The 27,830-nt window shown below is 45.0% G+C and overlaps 1 protein-coding gene across 7 annotated transcripts in view; it reads left to right on the forward strand.

Annotated features, from left to right (window-relative positions):
- RERE (arginine-glutamic acid dipeptide repeats) overlaps window positions 1-27,830 on the forward strand; it is a 402,767-nt gene that overhangs the window by 364,262 nt on the left and 10,675 nt on the right. For 5 of the 7 annotated variants that reach the window (XM_030538001.1, XM_030538000.1, XM_030538002.1 and 2 more), the window contains 8 exons: window positions 14,286-14,448; window positions 15,384-15,476; window positions 16,260-16,459; window positions 17,836-17,997; window positions 20,053-20,166; window positions 21,008-22,383; window positions 23,323-23,545; window positions 25,136-25,859. In XM_030538001.1, coding sequence (XP_030393861.1) covers window positions 14,286-14,448; window positions 15,384-15,476; window positions 16,260-16,459; window positions 17,836-17,997; window positions 20,053-20,166; window positions 21,008-22,383; window positions 23,323-23,545; window positions 25,136-25,859 — 3,055 coding nt within the window. The remainder of the gene's footprint in view (window positions 1-14,285; window positions 14,449-15,383; window positions 15,477-16,259; window positions 16,460-17,835; window positions 17,998-20,052; window positions 20,167-21,007; window positions 22,384-23,322; window positions 23,546-25,135; window positions 25,860-27,830) is intronic. The other 2 variants (XM_030538003.1, XM_030538004.1) reach the window with 2 other exon arrangements.

Below are 27,830 nucleotides of genomic sequence, written 5' to 3' on the forward strand. Positions count from 1 at the left end.
ATCTTTCTCCTCGCTCCCGTCATTAAATGTAACATTGCCAATGTATATTTTATAGGGTGACCCTGACGGCTGTCACTTTGAGGCTATGCAGAGATAATAAGATTGTGCATGTAATGAAGGGCAGATAAATAGAAAAATGTTTACGGGATGGAGGATGGTAGTTTCAGCAGCTTTATGGCTTTTTTCTTCTCCTCCTCCTTTCACTGATGGAATTGTGGTTTAGTTACAGGGATGAGAAAACAGTGAGAAAGGTAACATGGCGCTGTAGCCAATTGCAGTGAAATGCTCTGACTCCAGCTAAATGAAACTAGGAAATGGTGAAGTATTCAGCTTGTGCAAGAAAAAAACTGAATTGGAGGGATGAATTGTTGGTGCCAAGCAGCCTGATTGAGAAAATGCTATGCCTCCTATCATGCTGCTAAGATTTAGATGGTAACAATATTTAAAAGTGGAGGGGGGGACATCCTGGAATGAATCCTCCTCCTAACGTTCTTCTGTATTCTTTATATGTAATCTACCTAGGCACATATACTGATCTTATTTCTGCCATAGTGTGCGAGCACTTAAGAGCATCTAGTTACCTAGGAGTGAAAGGGATGTGACTGATTTATAGGATGGTTATAAAGCTCAACACTTGACTGTAAATGGGCAGAAAAGAGCAGGTTTCCCCTCCTGCCATTGCAAAGCCATTTGTTGTCTCCTTTTCCCCTTTACTCTTATGACCAGGAGGTAAACTACGCATCATCCACCTGCCCTGCCAGCTTTTTGGGGAAGAGAAGGGGGGAAATACGTGTTCAGAAGGAGGACAAAAGAAACTGCGTATCTGTGTATGAGCTGAAAGGGCTACGGGGATAGTGAATAGATGTCTCTTGTTGAACAGCAGGAAGGGAAGAACCTGTGCAGTGTTCTACCCTGAGCCTCAGTACAAAGAGAAGTCCTGATTCTGCATGGGCTACATTATCCTCTCTCAGCACTGTGGGCATGAAGTTCACGCTTCTAGCCAAGAGCGACTGGAGCATGAGCAGTAAACATCACACTAGTGTTGCAGCCTGGCCCGGACGGGGTGGGGGCCCCTCTGTAGCTGCAGGTTTGGCAGCTGTGTCTGAACAGGCCTGCAAAAGTGTGTCCTGGTGTGGGGGGGTTAGTTTAAGATCTTTATTTAAATTAGTTAAATGACTTTGAACTTGTCAGAAGGCTCAAACAAATAGCAGGTCCATGATCAGAGTTCCAGTATCTGTGATGATACTAACAGAGCTCCAGCAGGGTCAATTGGATCCCAAATCACTCAGCAGAATGCAGGAGTTATCAGATATAAGGAGGTCCTTAAACCTTTCATTGCTGATAGTCACTGCCACTTGCCACTTTGTATTGTAATACCCAGTTAATTGGGCAGCTCCGCAGGTACGTTCTACTAGCTTTACCTGGCGTCATAGGCAGCCCTTAAGCAGTCTTGTAGAACTATAACTGACGCTATTGAAGATGGTATCTAACAATTAGTAATGGATGCAGCCAACAGCCTGTGGGTTCCTTTGGGGATTAGAGGACTCTGTTGATTAACAAAAGAGAAGTCTCTGGAGAGAGAACCCTTAATTACAAGAGCCTTCCTTTTCATTCTAGCCTTGCGTACAGCTGGAGAGAGTGACAGAGGCCTCCAACTGTGGCTAAGGTTTAAAAGAATGCAACAGCTTGCTTCAAGCCTCCGATTTTCAGAACTGATGTTAAACCCAATGGTTTAATCCCTAGAATTGAAAAATGCTAAATATTTTCATAGACTATCCAGCCAGGAAAACTTCTGTAACTTGCGCATTATCTGAGTTAGCTCTTCTTGCCAGAAGCAAATGTGGCCTCAATTCCAAACATTGGAAAATGTTAGCGACCAGACTGCACCAAAATTGTGAACTGGATGTGGCACAGACTGATTAGTTGCCAACCTTTTTTATCCTATTACTAGTAGAATTTATATTTCTCTGTTGATTTATTCTAGTCAAAAACTATGAGAGTAACCTGGAAATTAAAAGAACAAATAGCTTGGATCTAGAATGAGGTGAGAAAAGTCTCACTGAATTCTTTGCTAAGCTAGTGAGAAACAGGCAGGCAGGGAATTTACCATGTCTAATGAAGGTGGACTTTTGTCCAGTAAAGCTTAGTCTGTATTATAAAATTGCATATAAGAGTCTAACTTTGATTGGCTGAGCTATTCACATGACAATGTAGGTAATCAACAGGATTGCACTTTTTGAAAAGGAATCTCATGTCAGTAGTAAAATGTGGGTCAGTAAATTCCATGCATTTGAAATAACTTAACAGCAGAAAATCAATTGAGTGTTTTCCACTTTATTGGAGGGGGCTTTATTGTAGCTAATACACAAGAGAGGCAATCAGGAAACCAGGGTTCTGGCTGCAGCTCCGTTACTGACTTTTTGTGACCTTGGGCAAGTCATTTCTTTGTGATTCTGTTTCCCTATCTGTAAAATGTGAATAATGCTCACTGTCCAAAGGGTATGTCACGGTTTAATACATTCATATTTATAAAGCATTTTATCCTCAAATTAAAGATGGTATATAAGTGAAGCATATTACTAGTGTATTACAAATACGTATAGTATATTTTAAAATACAGTAGAACCCCAGAGTTACGAACTGACCAGTCAACCACACGCCTCATTTGGAACTGGAAGTACGCAATCAGGCAGCAGCAGAGACAAAAAAGAAAGCAAATACAGTACAGCACAGTGCTGGGTTAAACATAAGCTACAAAAAAAGGTGGAGGGGGGGTTAAAAAAATTGGACACGATAAGGAAATGGTGTCTGTGCTCGTTTCATTTACATTAAGATAGTTAAAAGCAACATTTTTCTCTGCAGGGTAGTTTCGAAGCTATATTAAGTCATTGTTCAGTTGTAAACTTTTGAAAGAACAACCATAACATTTTATTCAGAATTACAAACAGCCTTCATTCCTGAGAGGTTTGTAACTCTGAGGTTTTACTGTACACATTTCTATTTTGTATATATCCTGTTTTTTCTTGACACTCCAAACTGCTCTCAGGCTATTCTCTTCTTTTGTACTTTTTCACTCCCCACTTTTCAGCCTCTGTTCCCTTTTTTCTTTTTCTACACTGATCTCTTTACCCTTTCTGACTCTTGTTCCAATCCTATTCAAAAACATGCGTACACACAGTATCCTTCTTTCCCCACACAATCCCCAAGCAGCTTATTTTTGTATTTAATGTAATTGTATAGTGGAGGCAAATACCACCCCAGTTGAGACTGGGGTAGAATTTTCAAAAGTGCATACATTCCATTTTCAAAAGTGGTTTAGGCATTTAATGCCTAAGTATCATTAAAAGCCAAAAGGACTTAGGAGTCTAAATCACTTAGGTGCTTTTGAATCTCTTGTCTTATAGACCTAAATTGTGTCACTTGTCTAAATGAGAATGTAAATTCTTTGGGGCAGGCACTATGTTTTCCTGAGGTACAGGGCCAGGCATACTGACAGTTCTCCATTAACAATAATTGCGGAGCATAAAGTTTTCTGACAGAGTGTTTTTTACTGCTACAAAATGATACCAAGAAACAAACAGAGCCTCAGTTGGATTGCTGAGTAAATCTGTGAGAGCACTTGTGTTGGGGAGAAATGATAGCATTAAGATTTCCAAGTGAGAACATGGGTTCCGTAGACTCATCCCTCCTAGCTGCTCTCCCTGTCCCTGCCTCATTAACAATTTTTGGACTGGACTTTCATTTACAAAGTGAAACCAACACAGCGGATCTCACTGAGGTTTTGGTGAAGAGGATAAAGAATGGTCAGAAAAACAGAGCCTGTTGCATTTTCTAGGTTTGTAGAAAGGATCCTAACCAGAGGGCGGGAGGGGAGAGAGCTAAACTACAGTTTAAAACTAATAGGTCGGGGAATAAATAGAGAGAATCTCTTAAGCGTTTACAATATGTTGTCAGATTATGATATTTACAGGAAATTCCCTAGGAACCATTTTAGATGGCAGAAGGATTTTTAATATATTTTAATAACACCACAAAAATTCTTTGAGCTTGTTTTCTTAATTTTAATAAGACATTTCAGACTGTGCAGTATCCTTATGTATCCAAAGAGGGCATTAATCAGCACTGCTGCACAATCTGTTGAGACTTATTGCTTAATTAGAACACACACAAACCTATTTGTCACTGTGACAAAGGCATGTGCACTAAGATGAAAATGGTAAAAATGCCCAGGTTAAACCTTCAGTGAAGTGCTCATGAAGCTACTTTGGGAAGAAAACGGAACTCCTACAATCCCAGTTACCCTCTGTCTTTCCTCATTGGTTCTGTCCTCCCACGCTTTATTCCATCATTCTTAATTCAGTTATCTGATGCCATGAGAGAGTATTTGTGCTAGGAGAAGATACATTTGACTCCCCTGCTGCTGAGACACTAATGGAGGACAACATAATGTGTATCTGGAGATATTTTCCAATTGTAGATGAAGTGCTGCCATTAGTAAAAATCCTAGTAGAAAATAGAAAGTGGCTTGTGCCAAAAGCCAAAGGGTGAGTGATTCTCATGTCAGGGGTATCACGTCTACACTACGCTGCTTTTAACAACGCTATTGTGCCACTACAGCCGTGCTGCTAAAAGGTGCACAGCGTAGCTGCTGTTTGTCAGAAAAGACTTCCACCCTCCACAAGCGGCAGCGGCTTTGTCGGCAGAAGAGCACTGTTCACATCGGCGCTTGTCATCGGCAAAACTCTGGTTCTTTCGGGGGTGTGTGTGTGTGTGTGTGTGTGTGTGTGTGTTTTAACAACTCTGAAGGACAAAAGTTTTGTCTTTCACTTGCCAGTGTAGACAAAACCTTAATCTGGCTCTTATGAGTGATTGTGGGAAACCTCTGTGACTCCTTTTAAGGCTGATCCAAACAATTCACACCAGCATTCTGAGGGCTTGTCATCATTGCTAAAACAGGTGCTTTTTTATCTTGGAGTAACTGTCATTCATGAGATAAATGCACGGTGAAGACCAGATACTTTAGTTACGCCACTGGATAAACATGCAGAGGTCAGGTCTGTACTCCTTCCTGCTCTTCTCTTTGTTTTGTCTCGGAGAATACAGCCACTGAGCAAGAGGCTATGGGATTGTCTTCAGGGCTAAAAAAAGATATGGTTTTACCCCAGAGTGAGTAAGTAGTGTGAGCCTATCCTGAGATAAGAACAAAGCAAAGTCCAGGCAGGGGTACAGGGCTGACCTAGGCACGTTTAATCCCTCAGTCATAGTAGCTGAGGAGAGTTGTGCAGATTGTGTGTGTGTGTGTGTGTGTGTGTGTGTGTGTGTGTGTGTGTGTGTGTGTGTGTGTAATTGCATAAAACTACCTCCTGCTATGGTTTTGTTTTTTGGTTTGTTTTTTCCCCTTTTGGCAGTGCTATGCTTTTGGGAAATTAAATTGCAGTTATTATGTTTGCTCACTGTGTTATACTGTAACAGATACTTGAAGGTAAGTTGTTGTATTCATGTGATTGGCTTCACAAGAGCACTGTCTGCAGTGGCAGGGCTGTCAAACCTCTCACATTCAGAAATGCACACACAGTGTTAATCCTTTATTTACCTAAGTAAGATTAAACACAAACACACAGGCACAGCTTGTACTGTGTATTTTACATTTGAAACCCACTGATAAGAAGTGAGAAATCAGGCCATGCTGCACTTACTCACTCGGTTGGTTGTTTAGGGTTTGGAGTAGTTAATGCCTGCCCAGGCATTTTATTGCGTCCCTCAGAGAGCTTGATTGAGTTACAGCATAACACAAGAGGGCAGGAAAAAAAAATGGTGGCAGAGGGAGAGAGAATGTTTCCTTGTCACAGGGCACCAATCTCGTAATAGGTTTCAGAGTGGTAGCCGTGTTAGTGTGTATCAGCAAAAACAATGAGGAGTCATTGTAGCACCTTAGAGACTAACAAATTTATTTGGGCATAAGCTTTCGTGGGCTAAAACCCACTTCATCAGATGCATGGAGTGAAAAATACAGTAAGCAGTATATATTTTACAACATATGAAAAGATGGGAGTCGCCTTACCAAGTGGGGCAGGGGATGTCAGTGCTTACGAGGCCAATTCAATTAACCTCCTAATAAACTACACATATCCGGTGGTAGCAATAATGCTGGATTACAGAAAGATGTGGCCAACTGAGTTGTTCTCAGGGGACATGTGAAACCTCCTGTCAGGTGGAGTTCCTCAGAAGACAAGTCTCCCTGCTTCATGTTAGTGGTAGAGTGATCTGAGCTTTTTTGATTTAAGCAAACTAAGTCTTGGAAGTGTGATGTGCCATTCTCTTCATGCACAGTATTAGTGGTTAGAAGGCTCAGCCTGAAGAAATAACACTTAGAGTCAGGCACTAAAGCGGCACGGCAACAGCCACACTGTTGCAGTGTAGCCACTTACTGGAATGACAGAAGTGTTTTCTCCGTCGCTGTAGTAAATCCACCCCCTCAAGGGGCAGTAGCTAGGTCAATTGAAAATGTCTTCTACTGACCTAGTGGTGTCTACACTGTGGGCTTGGTTGGCTTAATTATATCTCGGTGTGAATTTTTCACACTCCTGAGCAATGTAGCTAGGTTGACCAAGTTTTCAGTGTAGACTAGGCTTTAGGTCTACACTGAGTGGCTTGTTTGGTGCCAGCTAACAACTGCTGTCAGGCCTGACAAACTCATTACACCTAAATGCTTGTTTCATAGTATTTACCCAGAAAGGTTTGTCTGAGGTATCTCATGGAATCTTATGTCATACTGATCCTTACCACTGGGCAATGTACATACAGGTGACACTTAAGAAATTGTGTGTATGTGCTGAATGTTTTGGAATCTGTTCCCCCGGCAGGGTTGGCAGGTTGGTTTTGCCAGACAAGGGGCTGTGGAATAATCTGCCTCAGTTCATGTATATATTAAGCATTGTGAAGCTAGCACAGAGGAACCCCATCTGCATGTAAACCTCAACAGGAAAAAATACGTCCTTGGATTAGGGGGCGGCGAGTGAAACGAGAGTTTGGGAGGACATCTTGGAGCCAGTGCCCAGAAAGGAAGCCACTGGGAGTTTTCCTGACTGTGGGGACAGAAACAATGGACTTTGGGGTACAAGAAGAAGGCACAAGGCACCTCTTTTATCCTGCAAGTCTTAGTCTACTAGAAGAATGTGATGCCTTTGTTTTATTTGTAATCTATTCTTACTATCCCTGTTCACTCTCTTAAATCATTACCTTTGTTAATAAACTTGTTTTGTTTTCCCTATAAGTAGATTACAGTGCTATGTTGTTGTATCTGAACTGATACTCAGCTGACTCAAACATAGCATAATGTGTGTATACTATACCCCTGGGAGTAGCGAATCTGCTAATTGCTGTGCATGTTCAGTGATAGGGGCTGGATGTTACAGGGGGATGCTTCTGAGGAATTCAGAACTGGGGTCTGCAAGGCAAAGTAGGCCCCAGGAAAGAGTGCTTGAAGGGTGGCAGAAGAACTGGTAGAGTCAGGGAGTTGACATCCAGCTACCACAAGAAAGACTCCTCACTGGAGGCAGGAAGGTCGCACAGTGACTCTCAGTCCTGGACACCAGGAGACAGTGTCACAAGATCGACACAACTACGTCACTCAGAGGTGTGAAAAATTATACCAATGGGGTGTGAAAAATTCACACGCCTGAGACCTAGTTAAGCCAATCTAAGCCCCGATGTAGACGCCACTAGGTCAACAGAAGAATTCTTTTATGGATCTGTGGGGATGGACAACTACAGTATGGAAAAAACTCTTGCATCACTGTAGCAAGTGTCTACGCTATGTTGCTACTGTGGCACAGGTGGTGCTGCACCATATATGTGCCACAGTAGCATCTGTAGTGTAAACCTAACATAAGAATAAAGGATTCTGGACACCTGGAACACACTTGAATGTGATGGGAGCTTGACCTCCTCCCATCCATCGTTGGTCTTAAATGTGTGAGGTGATATCTAGAGTGGGGTAATTCTTACAGACTTGCTGTCCCAAGGAGCTCAGAATCTAATCAGAAGACAGGCCAAAGAAATGATGAGGATAGAAACATCTTAATGTGTTTTCCACTTGAAATCTGTGCATTGGAGGGTGTGGGTGAAGCACTGTTTTCTTCCCTCACTGTAGATCCCTCTCCTTCCTTCCTTTTTGTCTGCTTGGCTACTAGGTCTTTCTCTTCCCCACTGATCCTGCTGCTGGGACAGACTCACCTCTTAACTTTCTTCCAAGGGAGGTGACTTCTGGTGATGCTGTGTTCCCTTAGACACACTACCATGTCGTACCCACGGGGAAGTTCAGTAATTCCCACTTTGCCAGGTCTGTTTGCTCATCACTCCCTGCTCTACCCTTTGAAGCAGGGAGTACTTACATGTGAGCAAAGCTCTGACACAGGAGAGTGAAGTGCACTGCCAGACACAGGCATGTGTGGGTAGCGCTCTCCACCCAGTGCCAATGAAAAACTGCATTTCTCATACTTCTGACATAGCCCCTGAGCAGCATCACAGACACCTCAGTCTGGGAGACCCACAAATACCACCAGGGAAGCGGCTTGGAAAGGAAGGATGACATTTGTCCCCAAGATAGTGTTGCTTCCATTGCGCTATGAGGAGGATGCATTACTTGTGGCCGACTAATAATTGCCAGTGGTGCTGAGAGTATGGTGGGCACAACAAAGCTCTGGAGGAGAGAAAACTGAATTTGTGCTTGTAGGGAAGAGAGGAACTTGATGGATGGTGATGTCTCCCAAGTTGAGGTTGAGAATATACTAGCTGTGAATATCCAAGCAGATTAATGGAGAGACAGATTTCTCCAGGGATCAGATTCATCCTCTCTATTAAGAGGATGCAACTTCCATTAACTTCTTTGGGAGTTTTGCTCCCTTATCCCAGGGACTGGATTTAGTCCCAGACCTGGGAGAGGGAATTGTGTTCCAACTGGAAGAGATGAATACCTGGAATGTGTCTCCGCTGCAGAGTTAACTTGAGAGGAGGAAGGCAAGGGTCTGGCTAGGTCTAGCAAGCTAGAGGAGCCCGTTGCTGATACTGGAGGATACTGTTTGGCGCACACTGTCATATCCAGAGCTCAGAACTTGAGTTCAGATTCCGTAACAAGAGGAAGGCCTTGTGTATGGAGGGAGGCTAGGTATTGTAGACCACCCTCCAGATATCAGGGGCGTGAGTTATGGTCTGTGATGTGGGGGAAACCAGGCCAAGTTGGTGGATGGAGGCAGCATCTCTGGTTGAGCCAGAGAGTAAATAGATGGTTGAGCCTGGTCCAGGATCTATGATCAAGTGGACATGGAGGGATGTGCAGCAATGGACCCCTGAGTTTACTTGATGTGTTAGACTTCTTCCCATCGATGCTTTCACTAGTAAGGACGTAATTTTTGGCTCCTTGGCAGTGCTGATCGTCCAGGCATGGTAGCATTATAGTCCAAGAGTGCTTGAGCTGCCATAGCATTGGGTGTCAAGAGATCAACTGTGATGTCCCAGCCTGGCCCCAGGAGTGGGATTCCTCTCCTGACTGTGGAGCAGAACTTCAAATAGCAAAATAAGAAAATGCAAAATTGGAGCTGTTAGGATAGTCTCTTGGTTTATCCCAGTCAGACTCTTCCTTACACGTGCGGGAGTTGGATAAATGAGACAAAATAGATAGTCAGAAAGTGCTACAGGAACAAGCCGCTCATGTATTTTGTGTTGTTGGAAAAATAAAGATCAAGCACAACCCAAAAAGCGGCTGGTGGACTTGTGAGTCTGAGCTGAACGTAATGGAACTGCTGTGAAAGGTAGTACTCAGCTGATGGCTGTGTGAAACAAGGAGAAACCCATAGGAGAACACCACCTTGGTTAGGCAACAGCTGATCTGAACGCTACCCCATCATTTATAACCAAATGCATGAAATGCCTTTTTGCTCCACTTAGTAGAACATCAGCTCCATTAAGCAACAGATTTGCCAGTCCTCTAGTGGTTGCTTCAGTGCAACTGTAATGTGTCTCTTGTCTCACACACACTCACACTGATGCATGGCACATACAGTTTTCATGTACTTAACATTTGCAAATCACAATAAATGAAAAGCTGGGGGTCTGCAGCACTTACTACTTTTGCGTTAGCTCATGAAGGATATGGAGTAGTTAATAATGCCTGCCCCAGTGTTTTTATTGTCTGTCAGAGGGCTTGCTTGAGTAGCAGCAGAACACAGGAGGGCAGGGGAGGAAAATGGTGGTAGAGGAGAGAACGGTGCCTCATGCCAAGGAGGCAACCTTCTAATAGTTACAAATAGCCTGTGCAGCACTATCAGTAATGCTGGGTTGCGGAAGGACATGACAGATGAGCTGTTCTCAGATGGCATGTGGAGCTTGACTTTCCAAGCAGTGTATCCCTCTTTTCTTGTTAGCCACAGAGCTGACCTCAGCTTTTTATCATGCCTCTTAATTTATTTTATTATTATTTGTCTTTAATTTTGGAGATTTGGGGGAAATTACTCCTGTTCGCTGATTTAAAAAAAAAATGGCAGGAGGGGAATGCGTTCCCACCAGAGCCAATACCCAAGGACAGAACTAAAACAGGATTGATCTGATCTTGGATGATTTGAGTGCATCTGTTACTAGGAACATCCAACTCCTGGCACGAAAAGGTTTTTTAAAATAGACTAAATATAGGCTGATTGGCTAGGAGCATTTCCCTGGGCTAGTGCTACTGCCCAGAACACTGTGGATTCAGAAGAACCTTCTTTCCCTCTTCCCTCCTCCCCTTAGTGCCCAGGCACCAAACCAGCTCAGTTCGTCATGCTGTTAGCAATTATAGTACAGAGATGTAAGATGTGTTGACTGCAAGACCTTGCTCTGAGATGAGGTGAGATCACCAGGAACAAAATGATCATTACAGGCCATTCATGTCAGCAGCGTTTATGCTCCCATGTTTGCTTGCAAGCAAAAACAGCAGCTAATTTGCAAGGCAGCCTTTTGTAAAGGGGCCTTTTGATCAATTGATTGCCTGCGTTAATGTTTCAGTAGGCTATTGATTCCTGCAACAGCTTTTGTTCTCTAAATTTATGTGCAATGGGTTTCAGCAGCACACACTATGCATGTTTGATTAAAGTTCAATTGACTTCACTCCTGGTGAAGCCGGGAGCTGTTTCGCTCTCTGTTTGTAGAACCAAAGCTTTCCGTGACGTGTTCTTTTGTTTGTGCCTAAGCCCCTGCCACCCATGCAGTCACCAAAATGCTGTTCCTAATCCACCCAGATTCACTCCACTCCATCATTTAATCCCTTAGGTAGACAGAATAGTGTTTGATGGCAAGGCAGCTAATAAAACCTGGGTTGGAATTTGTGTGCATATGTTCCATAGGGTGAATAATATTAAAATCCTACTTATGTACTTCCTCGTTGATTTTTAACCCTGTGGCTGTGACTGAAGGTTGAGTCATTTAGTGAGTCATGTATCTGAAGCCCCAGAAATGAATCCTAACTCTATTTGATTAACTCTTATGATCACCCATTTCTTTAGTCTTGGCTAAGTGAATCTATTTCATTAATAATAATAAAATTTGAGTCTTCGTACAGATTTTTGACTACAAGTTTGGAAGGGTCTGTTTGGTATCAACTGTATGTTTCTGAAGTGGGCTTTACCCACGAATACAGGTAGGTTTAGTTTTCAAAGGATCTTTGTTTAATGGCCAGTGCCCTTCATTTCTGGTTGTTACTCATTTTTATCAAAAATATTTCAGGGTTTTACAAAAGCTGTTCTGTTTTTTATCAATTTTCCCCAAAGGTTTTTACCACTCAATTACATAAAAATACTGATTATTTTAAGAAAATCCAATCCATTGCATTAGTAGATGTTTGTTAATACATTAGTCTCTCTTTAAATGCGAGACTGTTTGGTCAAGTAAGGTAGTGTTGTGGAAGATAGTCTACACTTAAAACGCTACTGCTGCATCACTGTAGCACTTGAGTATAGATGCTCACTACAGTGATGGGAGGGTTTTCCCATTGCTATGTTAATCCAACCTCTCCTCACCAAGAGGAGGAAGCTAGGTCGATGAAAGAACTCTTTTGTCCACCTAGGACTTGTCTACACCAGGGGATAGGTCAGCATAGCCATGTCTCTTAGGTGTGGCTTTTTTAGACCCCTGAGGTGTAGCTGTGCCGATGTAAGACTCCAGTGTAGGCCAGCCCTTATTCCTTGCTCTTGGCCAACTCACAGTTCCTGAGGCCTGATCTACACTAAAAAATTAGGTTGACCCAGCTACAAAGCTCATGCATTTGAAAAATCCACCCCCCAAGTGATGTAATTAAGATCACCTATCACCCAATGTGGACGACGCTAGGTCCACGAAAGAATTCTTCCATGGACCAAGCTTCCACCTCCTCAGATGGCAGAACTTCTCCCATTGGTGTAGGTAGGGTCTATACTGAAACACAACAGTGCATCAGCTGTGTTGCTGTAGCGTTCCAAGTCTAGGTAAGCCCTGAGTCACTGTATTTACCCGTTGATATTGAATGATGATGATGATACCTGCCTACTTCACTTTTAGAAACTCTGGAAAAATGAGTAGTTTTTTTTCATGAGGGTTCTTGTATCCTACCTAATCTCGGGATGTAGGTGATTTTTTTCTCTCTCTCACCCCAAGTGTCACTCTGAAATTGGTTGGGCGTTGGTATCATTTTAATTTCAATAGATCTGCATCAGTCGCACTGACTATCAGTGCATAACAATACATCTGTTCTGTCTGCTATCCAAAATCAGAGTTATGGTTGTGTACTTCATCCAGAGTTCTCTGGTTTAAGTGAGGCATCTTTAAAATCCTTAAGTGGTGTCAGATAGGCACTCCCCGGGTTACGCAAATCCGCATTTACGGAAAAAGTTGTGTAAGCTAGAAAGTATTTTTTGTTTTGGTTTGGTTTTTCGGGAGGTGGGGGGGAGGATTGTATTTTGTTGTTGGTTTGGTTTGCATAATGGTCAGGTGTACGTTCCCGAGTTACGCAAGGTGTTCTGGAACGGAACACTTGCGTAAGTCAGGGAGTGTCTGTAACTTTTTGAATAGGATCTTCTGTACCTCTTGTCACTGTTTGAAATGCTGTACGCACAGATTATGCTGTTACTGCTTGTTCTAGGCCATTAGAAGTTTTCACTGAGGACGGCATCTTTAGTACAGAGTTAAGTCAAGTGATCTACGCTGAGTAAAGACTACAGGATTTGGCCTTGAGAGAGAGAGAGAGCAGGCTGAGGTTACGTGATTAAATCACATATAAGGCAGTTCAAAGAGACCATTTTTTGTGGGCAGTTTAGGCATGTTTGTTCTGATGTTGATTTTCAAGGGACTAGTTAGAACTTCTCCGTTTCTCTGGCAACTTGAAAGAAACACCACCTTTTACCTTAGAGGCAGACAAGTTGCCAGGAAATGTACTCCTCGTTCTTTTTGCTGATACACTAACACAGCTACCACTCTGAGACCAGGAAATGATGTGGGTTTCAAAGTAAAAGAATGGAGATTAAAACCACATGCTGTTTTTAGCTCGGCATCTCATCCACTAGTTTGAATGTCATCTGCTCTAGGTTTTTGGATGTAAGCCGGATTCATTATGCTATGGAATTATCACTAGCTTCCCTGGGTGTGCTCTTTTACCTCCTAATTAACTTCGATATTGGCATATATATTCAGATTAAAGTTTGGTTTGCTTTAATGTGGTTGAATAATACGGTTGCTGCTTATTCTCAATCATGTTTTTATTCTAACATTCAGCTTTTCAATCAGGAATGTATTTAATGCATGGGGCGTATTAAGATGGGCATGGTATCATCTATTTGAACTGATCCCACTCTCACTAAAAGTGCTGGGGTTCCTTAAAGACCGTCTTTAGCCAGGACATGGCTTTTACAAACTCATTGGAGAGCTGGTACCTCTAGCAGTACAGTGCCTACTAACTCTTTGGAGAGGCATTGATATACTGCTGACTCCAAGTAAAGAGCACCCCCTGCTGAAGCACCAATACTCGCACTTCCTACAGTACGAAAGTGCTGGCTGGAGACTTCCCACCCAATTACTATAATTTAAAAAAAAAAAAATTTTTTTTTTTTTTTTAAATTTGCTTCCCCAGAAAAATATCTTTCTCTTCTATCCAAGGGAATTTGTCTGGCTGAAAATATACCCTTAAGCTTTTTATTTTGTGTGTGCGCACGCATGAGAGGGCGAGAGAAAAGGGCTGACAAGTCAGCTGTGCATGCCCCTCTAACATATTCCTTCTGTGTTTACAGGGAGAACTAATCACTTTCTATTACTATTGGAAGAAAACCCCTGAAGCAGCAAGTTCCCGAGCCCACCGTAGGCATCGAAGGCAGGCTGTGTTTCGGAGAATTAAGACTCGAACTGCTTCCACTCCAGTCAACACTCCCTCCAGGCCCCCCTCTAGCGAATTCTGTAAGTGGAAGCTAAAAGCAGCACATTTATCTTTGTTTAGATGCACAAAACTACAGTAATGTAGTGGCTCTCTGCCTTCAGCTGAATTAAGCAAGAAAATGGAGTTCAGGCTCTTGGCTTCTCCTGTTCCCGCGCCATTGTGCCTGAGGATAGCAGGTGTCTGTGATCAGCAAGGGATGTTTTGTACCATATGCAATGCAGTGCTTAAGCACAGAAGCCCAGTGTAAGGATGGAGACTGTGACTAGGCTCAGAATTTCCCTGTTCGTTATAGTTGCTTATGTATGTTGCATTTTCCTTGGGATTATTCTAAGAGCAGCGCTTAGAAAGGCGAGAAATGAAGCAAACTTTCCTCTGCAAACAGTGTTTTATGACCATACTTTCTGCTCTTTACAACTCATGCCACGTTATAGTCAGTATTGGTATAGCTTCACAAATCTAAGGCTATGTGTACGCTGCACTCAGTGTTGGCATAACTTACGTCGCTCCGTGGTGTGAAAAACCACCTCCCAGAGCGACATAAATTACACCGACGTAGCGCTGTGCACACGAGCGGTGTTGATGGGAGAGTTTCTCCTGGCAACAGAGCTTCTGCCGCTCTCAGGGGTGGTTTTATTATGCCAACAGAAGAGCTCTCCCGTTGGCATCGAGCGTCTTCACCAGACAGGTGCTGCAGGTTTATCAGTCCAGCCATGCCACTGCAGCACTGTATGTATAGACATGACCTTAGAAGCACCGTGATCTTGATTGTTCAGGTGCTTTTGGCTCAAAGAATAATTACAGAGCCCGGTGCAGTCTAGCACATCACTAAGTGTTATGGCATCACTGATCTCAGAATGACTGGATGGAATATACCATAAATGGTTATTCAGTCAACTAGTACAGAATAAAAGTCTCTTCTAATTTTTCCTTTTCCTTCTTTTCTTTGCTTACTCAGTGGACTTGAGCTCAGCCAGCGAAGATGATTTTGACAGCGAGGACAGTGAACAGGAGCTGAAGGGTTACGCCTGTCGTTACTGTTTCACAACCAGTATGCACTTGATGTATCTCTTTGCCTTGTGCTAGAGCCCGTTCGACACAGCTTCATCCAAGCGAGAGCAGTTCTCATGCCTGTATAGCTATTCTAAAACCATAATGATGGATCAGCCAAAATATGCACTATTCTAGCATAGAATTATTCATGGTTTACCATTGCAAATTAGTATTAAAGTGATGGGAGAGGATCCTGGAAGTTAGACATTTATGCAGTAATGCATACATGTCTAAACAGAGTCCCTTATGTAATCCATTTACTGCATAGCAAATCAGTATTTGACTGTGACTGTCAGGATACATAACACATGTTCATGACGCATCAAGGCTTTTCTGCATCAGCTTCACTCCTGTAAATACTCCTGAAAGCCCTCTGATGCTTGTGCATATGCATAGAGTGCATGCTGAGAGCCCGGAGGTAAGTAAGGGAAAAGAGAGATGAAATGTTCATGACGCATTTAACTTTTAAAAACCAAGACCTTGAAGAAAGAATAGCTGCCTAACAGATGCCCCAAATGCTGCGGAAGAGTCTTTTTTTCCCTTTATTATTTTACAGAGCAGCAGGTGTCTATTTAATTAAAGAAATAGTCTGTAATTGAAGGATGGTAAATGTTAACTGAAACATGAAGTCACCCTGGAACAGGCAATGATTTCCAGAGAAATCTTAGGCTTAGTCACCAGTAAAGGCTGGTAGTCTTTCAATTTGTATTAAATGCAAAGGGTAGGTGTTCCGTATCTAATAGATTGTATATTTCCAACCCCATCCCTTTTCCAACAAAAGCCTCCAAGGACTGGCACCACGGCGGTCGTGAAAACATCTTGCTGTGCACGGACTGCCGCATCCACTTCAAGAAGTACGGAGAGCTCCCGCCCATTGAGAAACCAGTGGACCCTCCGCCCTTTATGTTTAAGCCTGTCAAAGAAGAAGATGATGGACTCAGCGGAAAGCATAGCATGAGGACGAGGCGGAGTCGAGGCTCGGTAGGCCCGTCCCTCTTCATTACCTGTGCATTCAGGCTCCTCCCTGAAGGAAAGGTGCAGGTTGGAAAGTTCTGAACGTAGAAAGTCGTATTTGCAAATAGGCTTCTAAAACTGCACTTACAATCTCTTCCCTGCCAGTCTGCTTTTGGGCATGCCTGCCATATTTGTAGACACAAATACACAGTTGCATGTGTGCAGAATTTTGAAGATCTTTTTGAAAAATTGGCCCGAGGTAGCTCCCCTTGGAGACTTGTAGTCAAACTTGGTGTGTTTAATGTCCCAGACACACATCCTTCTTTTTTGTTGAATGGGTGAACATAGCTTGCCATCATCAAAGAAGATAAATGGCCAGAATATGCAGCAGAATTCACACTGATACCTGTCTTCCTGCTTGTTGGGTTCCTTCAGCGGTAACCATGGGACACATTTTAAAGGAAGAATTTTAAAAGTTTAAATGCTGCTGCTTTTTGTGCTTACCAAATGTTTTCCCCACACCACTGAAGTTAAAAATCTCATTGTCTAAATATAAAATAATCACAGTCTTGGACATAAAGGCTTTACCCACAGTAATATGCTGAGAGCATTGCTAATGTGGAGTCACTTGTGGAGAGCCAACTTACTGCTCAACAGGATTGGAGGGGAAACTTCAGCTTGTTTGGGGCTGGCCATCCATAAACCCTGATTGATTGGGACTGTCAGACAGTAACAGCATTCTTTTTTCACTAGCCTCCCCCCTTCACCTTTCTGGGCATGTTAATGTTGTCGTTGCTGCCAGATACCTTCTCAGGTTGCACTGTCAGCTCACGTTGGCTTCATTATTTTTATGGTAGCCAGTCATCCAGACAGCTGCTAAATTAGGAGGGAACAGATGAAATGGCATTAATTATTGCTACAAAATCTACTGTGATTCTGATTGCTTAGCAGAAACACATTGAAGCTGTTAGTGGTTTTAGGAACTGCTCTAGGCTGCCCAAATGCCTTATCTCTCTAGGTCACTCTCATATCCGTCTTGGTTTATGACAGCAGATTTTTTTTTTTTTTTCGAGATGGAACATTGGGGCGGGGAGGTTTCCCTCCCCCTTAGAAAGAGATGCCTAGCATGTGAACAGCAGCTCTAGGAACATCTTTCTAATGTTCTCATTTCAAGCAGATACTACTTCATGATTTTGTGTAGACAAGTTAAGGATTTGCCTCCTTTCATTTTAAACCCAGATGAGCTTTCCAGGACAGATTGTAAAAACATGTAACGCTCTTGATTTTTCATTTCTCAGGCACTGAGCTGGAGCATGCAGCCTTGCAGTAACTTGGGGAAAAAGCAAAAGATTTGGGAAAATACTGGTTTATTTATATGCTTTTTATTTGTATTAAATTGATAGATGTCTACACTACGTAGTGGTCGTAAAAAGCAGCCAGCCAGCCCCGATGGTAGAGCCTCACCCACCAACGAAGACATCAGATCCAGTGGCCGCAACTCTCCCAGTGCTGCTAGCACCTCCAGTAATGACAGCAAAGCAGATTCTGTGAAGAAGTCCACCAAGGTGAAAAGCTGCTTGAGATTTGTTGTCCTTGGTTCAGGATCTGGGCTAGTTTTAGATCAGTGAGTTCAGCTAAGGAGCTTGGAGCAGGCCAGAGACCTAAGTTTGACCTGGGGGATTTTTGCTTTCCTGCATGTACAGAAGGACCTGAGAGTAGATGTTGCTTGTCGCTTGTTACAGTGATCAGAGCTGTTCTGTACATACAAGCAGACACGTGATTTTTTTTAATAAACACACACAATTTATATACTAAAGAAGTGAATGGCCAATGCCTTGGACATCCTCTGGTACTGTTATTCTGAAAGCACACCCATACCCACACACCTGACATGTTAGACTTTCAATGAGCACGGAGACCCTCACAAGAAATTACTAAAGAAACCAGGAAGTCCTGGGGCGAAGAGCACCACATTGTGATGAATCGAAAACTGGCAAAGAAACAGGACACAGAAGGAATAAGTGGTTAGTTTTCATCGCAGCAGAAGGTTAACAGCAGGGTGTCTTCAGGTTCATGCTAGGACTGGTGCTGATCACCGTATTTATCTCTAGTCTGGAAAAGTGGGCGTGGGGGAAAGGGGGCAAAATTTACAGGCAGCACAAAATTAGTCAAGAGGAACTTCAAAGGGACTAACCACGCTAGGTGGATGAGCAACACGATAGCTGAAAGTCAGTGTTGATAAATGCAAAATAATGTATGTTGAAGGGAGACTCTGAAGTAGTCCAACACCTTAGAGTTCTTAATTAACTGTGTCAGCTCAGAAAAGGGACTTGGGCATAAATTTAGACAGCACATCCAAGATCTCTGCTCAATGTATACCTGCAATCACAAACAAACTGTGTTATGAGACATGAGGAGTGGGATGTAGAATCATACAATAAATATAATGCCATTATATAAATCAATGATACTTCCTCGTCTGAAATATTATGCTATCTCAAAAAGATCCTGTGGAATTAGAAGGAATTCAGAGAAGGCTGACAGGAATGATTAGTGACGTAGAAAAAACCTCTGCTGGAGAGAGACTGAAAGATTGTGATTTAGAAAGGAGACAAATGAGAGAGGACATGATAAAAGTATATAACATAACTAATAGTCTAGAGAGGGTAGGATCAGGAATGCCTGTTCTTGCCTCATAACACACAAACTAGGGGGACAGTGAGTGAAATTAAATTTTAAAAGTGACAGATAGAAAACGGATAAATATTTTTCATACACGATAATGAGACTGTGGAACTCATTGCCATATGATATCAAGACTGAGAACTTAGCCAGATTCTGCGAGATCAAACATTTATATGGATAACAAGAATATTGAATGTTACAGCTCGTATTAATAAATAATGTTGGAAGGGATATAAACTTCACATTTCAGGGGTTCAGCCAGTCTCATGCAGGCACAGATTATCCCACATCTCCCTGCTGCAGAGTACTTGCACCTTCCTCTGAAGCTTCTGGTGCTGGCTACTGTCAGACATAGGATATTATATTAGACAGACCTTTGGTCTGATCCAGTCTGGCAAATTGTAGTGGACTTCTTATGGCATTTGGACCTTAATGTAAGTCAAACGGGTAGGACCAGCACTTTCCCTTTTAAATATATTCCTGTTTAGAAATCTGAGTTTAAAATAATAATGTCGTGATAAGGGTTCTGTTCAGGTTGTCCACTTACTCCCACTAGCCTGTGTAAGGAATGCTGTGAGGGAATTACTTGCAAGCTGCCTCCCAGCTTGCTGTCCTCCGAGGCAAAACTGTCACTTCATTCTGTGCCCCCAGTTAAATTTGGGCATGAAAGCCTATGGGGAACAGCTCCTACCAGATGGGAAATGCCTCAGCAGCTCCAGAACACAGATCCCTGTCCTTCCCTTCAAATGAGGGAAGAGGCATATTGAATTATCATTAAATACTGACTGAATCAACCTCTGATCAGCTTTCCGCCTCCATAAGAACTTTCCTGTGTTGTTAGCATCAGTATGAAGCCTCCCAGTGTGAGTAAGTGCTCCATTTAGCGTCACTTTAACTTCCCTAATAAACTGTTCCTGTCTGTTTTTTTGTGGCAGAAGATAAAAGAAGAGGCATCTTCTCCTCTCAAGAGTTCCAAGCGCCAGCGGGAAAAGACAGCATCTGACACAGACGAACCAGAGAGAACCACTGCCAAAAAATCCAAAACTCAAGTGAGTCCCTGTGGCAGAGCAGCAGTCCTGCCTGTACCCCTCTGAACAGGGTGTGCACTCCACTGGTGGCTAAAATTGGCCACCGCCATCTCTCCACAGTATAGAGAGAATCTAAAATCCAAACCCAACAACAAACCAGAAACGCAACATTGATTTAAAGAGCTTCCAAAGTGCCAGACCAGCAAATTGTAATTTAATCTGTGGCTGGAAAGCAACCCACTTCTTAATGTGTTCTTTCTGCAGGGAGAGGAAGGGAAGGACATGGGTAGGGACTGACGCCCAGGCGTGTCTTCTTTTTTCACATTAGTATTTCCAGGATCTTAGCACAGTCTGATTTTAGCTTTTTTCTTTTTGTTAACCAGTGTCCAAATTTTATTTCAGTGTCTGTTTTTTCTCTTTCCTGTACCTTTCAGCATCAAGCTGGAAGGAACCCAAATGATACTAAAAATTAGCAAAGTGAGAGCCCTCTTTAGATAGGTCTAAAATTAACATGAGTCCTTGGCCACAGTAACCCTAAAAGAGCGTAATGTATCTGAAGTCACTCTCAGCCCTTGTGTTTTAAATAGAAATTTAATTGTGGGGAATGCAGTTGAACAAAAAGTCCATTTGTAATTGGCCAGGTTCACCCCATAGCATTGGATCTGGGATTTTCTAGCCCTCACTCCTGTATGCTGCATGCTGGCACAAGGGTTATTTACAGTGAGGGATATGGGGTGGCTATGCAGTAATGTAGCATATAAACAGGGGTGTCTGGAGTTACGCTGGCAATACCAATGGGAGCAGATAGCTCTCCTTAGCCACGTCAGTGATTATAAGGAGACCTTTCCCCCCATCTCAACAGGAGATCAGCAGGCCAAACTCTCCTTCGGAGGGCGAGGGCGAAAGCTCGGATAGTCGCAGCGTCAATGACGACGGGAGCAGCGATCCAAAGGACATTGACCAGGACAACCGAAGCACGTCACCCAGTATCCCCAGCCCCCAGGACAATGAGAGTGACTCAGATTCGTCTGCTCAGCAGCAGATGCTACAGGCGCAACCTCAAGTGCTCCAGGCACAGAATGTCCCTGCCCAGGCTCCACCTTCTACCCTGCCCGTATCAACACAGTTACCAACACCCATACCAACAGCATCAAGCACCCCTACAGCTCCCCTGCAGGTTTCACTGTCAGTGTCTCAGCCTCCCAGCCATCCCCCTGCGCCGCCGCCAGCTCACTCTCACATACAGCAGGCCCCTGCTTTGCACCCTCAGAGACTCCCTTCACCACACCCGCCGCTACAGCCTTTGACTGTGTCTCAGAGTCAACCCCAGGGTCCTGCCTTGTCACAGCCACATTCACAGCCTCCGCTTCATGGCCAGGTCCAGCCTGTCCCTCATAACCTGCAGGCCCAGCCTCTCCTGCCTCATCCAGTACCTCCTCAGCCTTTCCCTCTCCCCTCACAGCCTTCTCAGTCTCAGGTTCCCCTTCAGACGCAGGCTGCTTCTCACCCTCATGCTGCTTTGCAGGTTCAAGCAGTGCAGCCTGCCCTGCAAGCGCAGGCTCCGCTGCAGCAACCTCAGCCCCCTCGGGAGCAGCCCCTGCCTCCAGCACCCATGGCCATGCCTCACATCAAACCCCCTCCTACTACCCCGATCCCTCAGCTTCCCACTCCCCAGTCCCACAAGCACCCTCCCCACCTCTCCGGGCCGTCTCCATTCTCCATGAATTCCAACCTGCCGCCACCACCTGCTCTGAAACCTCTGAGCTCCCTGTCCACCCATCACCCTCCTTCTGCGCACCCTCCTCCCTTGCAGCTGATGCCTCAGAGTCAGCCACTGCAGTCTTCTCCAGCCCAGCCTCCAGTCCTGACTCAGAGTCAGAGTCTTCCACCGGCAGCAAGCCACCCCACATCCAGCCTCCATCAGGTATCCTCCCAGGCACCCTTTTCTCAGCATCCATTTGTCCCTGGGGGCCCACCTTCCATCACTCCTCCATCCTGCCCCTCCACTTCCACACCATCTTCCGTGCCTGGCGTCCCATCTCAGACATCTGTCGCTACCTCTGCGGCTTCCAATGGAAACATTCCAGTGGTGACGTCCTGCGCAATACCACCTATTCAGATCAAAGAGGAGGCTCCCGATGAGGCAGAGGAACCGGAAAGCCCACCTCCCCCACCCAGAAGCCCATCGCCTGAACCTACTGTGGTCGACACACCGAGTCATGCCAGTCAATCAGCCAGGTAATGGAGGGTGTTGGCAGATTCTTCATGCTATACTCTGCCGTTCCACAGAGCTGCGTTAAGAGTTTCACCACTTGCTTGCTGACTGGGCCAGCAGGGATTGAGTATTACAGCCTTGATACCCTCAGTTTTGGAATTGGGAATTTGCTGTACTGCAGCCTCTGTTTGCCAGCCTCTTTGGCAATAGAACGGTTGTCTAAGAGCCTGTCCACACTCACTAAAAGTCTGCTAGCACTGCTCATATTGGAATAGAGTTGTTACTAGCATAGTCTCCCTAACCTAACGTTCAAGTATTAAATCACATTGTAGGTAAGACCCTGAGCACTCTCTTCCGCCCCCCCACCCCCACACACAAATCCCCCTAAAACTTGCAGCAGGGTCCTATGAATTGTATGGCAGGAACCCTGGAATTATGCACGGTCTCCCCCAAAGCTTTCTGCTCTCCTGATACAGTACAGAATCGCTTGTTTATTTTTCTACAGGTATTTTTTTACACTGCCCCCTAATATTCAGTCTCCAACATGCAGCTTATTTTTGTGTTGAAAAACGTGGTTATTTCAGTTGCCTGGACGAAGCTTATGGGGCAGATTTTCCAAAGGTCAGTTGGGTACCACGGGCACTGGGTATGTATCTCCCACTTGTGCCTTTGGAAACCTCCCCTCACTCTGTCGCCAGTTTTCAGAGAATGAAAAACCCTTATCCAGCCCAGTGTCAGCCATAGTATTCAGACTGATACTGCAGGTACCATCAGTGAGAGGTTCCTGCTAGAAGGCTAGTCTGTGGAGAAGGAACACACAGTAAAGTTAGTTCCTTTCTGGGCTTTCAGTGAAACAACTGGTAACGTAAATCCGAAGTGTTGTATAATTACCCTTTGATGTGAGGCTCTCAAATCACAGACTCGCGGTCTTCCCCAGGCCTAAATTCTGTTTTCTCTCTCAGGTTCTATAAGCACCTGGATCGTGGCTACAACTCATGCGCAAGGACAGACCTGTACTTCATGCCTCTGGCAGGATCCAAACTGGCCAAGAAGAGAGAGGAGGCAGTCGAGAAGGCCAAGCGGGAGGCAGAGCAGAAAGCAAGAGAAGAGAGGGAGAGGGAGAAAGAGAAGGAGAAAGAGAGGGAGAGAGAGCGGGAGCGCGAAAGAGAAGCAGAAAGAGCGGCGGTAGGTTTATCGGTCTGCCGTGCAGGATGGGTACGTTAGGATCTGTATTAACCAATGACTAAAATATTTGGGGATACATTTGCAAACCTCCATTAGAGTGGCAATTGCAGGCACAAGCATGGCATGGAGCGGGCAGTCGGGCGCATGTGAAGCACGGGACATTGGAGGGTGGGTGCAAGCAAATGTTTTGGGTTGTGAGCATGCCATTGGTGCATCTAGCTGGCTTGTACCCGTCCCTTTCTGCACTGGCCCCACCCACTTGATTCTGGGCTCCCCCCATAGTGAAACGGGGTTGTAGGCAGATTACTGCACATCTTCTCCTGGTGGCTCTGCAGCCCCTATTGTATTGAGAGAAGCCAGGGCAGTTGGAGGGCTGAATTGAGCCCAATATCTACAAAACACTTCTAAGATGAAAAGTAATACCTAAATGCTAAGGAACAGTAAATACCCATTAGCTGTTGGTGAATTCTGTTGGTTCCCTTTGTGCTGCTGGCACAGAATGCCTGAGCGTACATGGCATATCCCTTGCCTGTTGCCAGAGGTACCATTTAGGGGAGCTCCCTGAAAGGGGTAGTAGGGTAAAGGCAGTGTACCTTTGAAGTTAGTCCCCTTGAAGTGTGTTTGACTTAAGAATACCTTATTTTTCTCAGCTGCGTATAATTCAAACATTTAAGCTTATTTCTGAGTTTGTTTGTTTAATTTTCTGTTTATTTTGTTTTTTAATTTTACTTCGAGTTAAAAAACAAAGCCCCTGTGGTGTGGGCAGAGATAATCGAGGGCAGGGAGACTGGTCATAATGCAATGATAATGCCTTGTTTTAATTGGAAAAAACCACACTACAGTCTGTTTTTTTAGCAGGCTTGTGCACCTTTCTAAGGGAGGGTTGTAGTAGTTAGCAGTGGAAGATACCTACAGTCATCCAGTCCCTGCAGCTGGAAGGGCAGAAAGTAGTCCGCGGTTGTCATCCGTCTCCCGTTCCTCCCTCCCCCGCCTCCCCGAACACCACCACCAATAGGAGATATGTCTGACTTCGAAGCTGATACTAAACTTGATTTTAACCCAAGAACTGTGTTTGGAGACAGGTTTCCTTGGATAATTACATGGGGGTGAATCCCGCCTCTGCCCTCCCAGAACTGTTGTTGCCTCTGCACAGGCGGTAGGGGCAGGATTCTGAGACGCTGTGCAGGAGATGAGGGGTTCCCCCCACCACCACCATGCTGTGCACCTTTGCTCTCCAGGGGCTTGCTCAGTCCCAGCACACGTGGAGGAAGGCTTTTGGGAGAAAGCTGTGGGTCCGTGGCTACACGTTCCCAGCAGTTATTCTGCAGCTTGGGGTGGGTGCAAGTGCTGCAGCAGTTAAAGCTTTGAGGTGCAGAGCTTGGTGGCCTGCAGGGGAGGGAAGAATCAGGTTCTTCCCCACACCACAAGAGAATGCCCTGCACTAGGCATAGTCTAGGTGTCATGGGCCGGGATGTAGGATTATTCCTGTACTGATCTCCAGCGAAAGGGAGAATGTGCCTGCAATTTTTTCAGCCAAATTTGTTTGTTTGAAATAAAATCTCTCCCCTTCTCTCCCCCCATTCTCCGCAGCAGAAAGTGTCCAGCTCGTCCCATGAAGGTCGCCTTGGGGAGCCCCAGCTCACTGGACCAACTCACATGAGACCTTCATTCGAACCTCCACCCACAACCATCGCCGCTGTTCCTCCTTACATAGGTCCAGACACGCCTGCATTACGGACTCTCAGCGAGTACGCCCGTCCTCACGTGATGTCACCAACAAACCGCAACCACCCATTCTTTGTTCCCCTGAACCCCACCGATCCTCTCTTAGCCTACCACATGCCCGGCCTCTATAATGTGGACCCCACCATCCGGGAACGGGAACTCCGGGAGCGCGAGATCCGGGAGCGCGAGATCCGGGAAAGGGAGTTGCGAGAGAGGATGAAACCAGGCTTTGAGGTGAAACCACCCGAACTCGATGCACTGCACCCAGCTACCAACCCCATGGAGCATTTTGCCAGGCACGGCGCACTGACTATACCCCCAACAGCTGGACCCCATCCGTTTGCTTCCTTCCACCCGGGTTTGAACCCCCTTGAAAGGGAGAGGCTTGCACTGGCAGGCCCCCAGTTACGGCCTGAAATGAGCTACCCCGACAGACTGGCCGCAGAAAGAATACACGCCGAGCGGATGGCCTCGCTCACCAATGACCCACTGGCACGGCTCCAGATGTTCAACGTGACGCCTCACCATCACCAACATTCACATATACATTCGCATCTACACCTCCATCAGCAGGACCCGCTACATCAAGGTGAGCCAAGGGAGTGAGCCAGAGCTGTTCCTCAGCGATGCTGAGCACTGCTGCTTTTATAAGATCCTAGAAATGTAGAGCTGGAAGGAACCTCGAGAGGTCGTCCAGTGCAGCCCAACCCAACTCCCTGCACTACTTAACCTAAACCATCCCCGACAGGTGTTCTTAAAAACCTCCAATGATGTGAATTCCCTAACCTGCCTTAGAAGCCCATTCCAGAGCTTTAAAGTTAAAGTTTTCCTAATATCGAACCTAACATTTCTTTTCTCCAGATGAAGTCCATTACTACTTATCCTACCTTCAGTGGACGTGGGAAACAACTGGCTCTAATCCTCTTTATCATAGTCCTTAACATACTGGAAGACTCTCAGGTTGCCCCTCAGTTTTCTTCCCCCACTACAGATAGGATGTGGACAATTTGGAGAGAGTCCAGCAGAGGGAAATAAAATTATTAGGGGGCTGGGAGCACATGACTCATGAGGAGAGGCTGAGGGAACTGGGCTTATTTATTCTGCAGAAGAGAAGAATGAGAGGGATTTGATAGCAGCCTTCAACTAACTGAAGGGGGTTCCAAAAAGGACGGAGCTCAGCTGTTCTCATTGGTGGCAGATGACAGAACAAGGAGCAATGGTCTCAAGTTGTAGTGGGGGAGGTCTAGTTGGATATTAGGCCTTGTCTACATGGGCAAGTTACTATTCAGTAAAGCAGCTTTCTGCGGTGTAACTCCCGAGGTGTGCACACTACCAACCCACTTAGTGTGCAGAAACTCCTCAGTTGCAGCATGGCAGAAAAACCCATCTCTATAATGCTCCTGCACTACATTACCAGTGTAAACACATCAGTTGCTTTCAGGACTGTAATTGGCCTCTGAAAGTGTCCCATAATCCCTCAAGTGACCGCTCTGCTCATTGTTTTGAACTGGCTGTCCTGAAGGCATGTGCCCCTCCCCTTTCAAAGCTCCGTTCGACAGCCATGGCTGTGCTGTGCTGTGCTGTGCTGTGCTGATCTATCCCAGGACACATAGCAAACCATTATTGTGGAATGCTTCTACTTTTGAACACAGGGGCAGAGAGGGGTGTGTGTGTGTTTTTATATATATATATGTGTGTGTGTGTGTGAGAGAGAGATTGCTGAGGTTGTGGGTTCCCTCTCCCCGCCTCAGGACTGGTTGCTTCTTGCTGCTGTCTGAACTTACAAGACAGCATGCTGACACACACCCCCGTCCCCGAAAACAGTCTCTTTCCTTCCCCCCCCCACTCTCTCTCTCTCTCTCTCTTTCTTTCTCTCTCTCTCTCTCCCCCTCCCTCCCTGTCTCACCCACTTCCCCGCCCCCCACTTCCTGTTGAAAAGCAGCTGGCACTGTAGTAGGTTGTCCCTGGAACAATGGGATTGGGAAATCTGCATCATGTGACACTGTGCCTGCCCCAGGAGGCGTTGCAAACCCTTCCTAAAGCATCCTGCAGCCAGTTGCACAGTGGGATAACTACTACAATGCACTGCTCTCTTTGCTGTTTCAAGAGCTGCTAATGTGAATACGCTCCGCCATCCCAAGGAGCACAGTGTGCACACGCAGCAGCAGTTTAATTCCAGTGCTTTAATAAAACTGGTATAACTTGTTGCATAAAAACTTTGCAGTGCAGACAAAAACTATTTCACTAGGAGGGTGGTGAAGCCCTGGAATGGGTTATCTAAGGAGGAGGTAGAATCTCCATCCTTAGAGCTTTTTATTTGCTGGTTTAGTTGGGGTTGGTCCTGCTTTGAGCAGGGGGTTGGACTAGATCAGGAATTCTCAAACGGGAGGTCAGGACCCCTCGGGGTCATGAGGTTATTACATGGGGGGTCACAAGCTGTCATCCTCTACCCCAAACCCCACTTTTCCTCCAGCATTTTTAATGGTGTTTAAATATATTAAAAAGTGTGTTTAACTTATTAGGGGGGTCGCACTCAGAGGCTTGCTGTGTGAAAGGGGTC

This window comes from Gopherus evgoodei, chromosome 18 (assembly GCF_007399415.2).
Source record: "Gopherus evgoodei ecotype Sinaloan lineage chromosome 18, rGopEvg1_v1.p, whole genome shotgun sequence".
NCBI classification, from domain to species: Eukaryota; Metazoa; Chordata; order Testudines; family Testudinidae; genus Gopherus; species Gopherus evgoodei.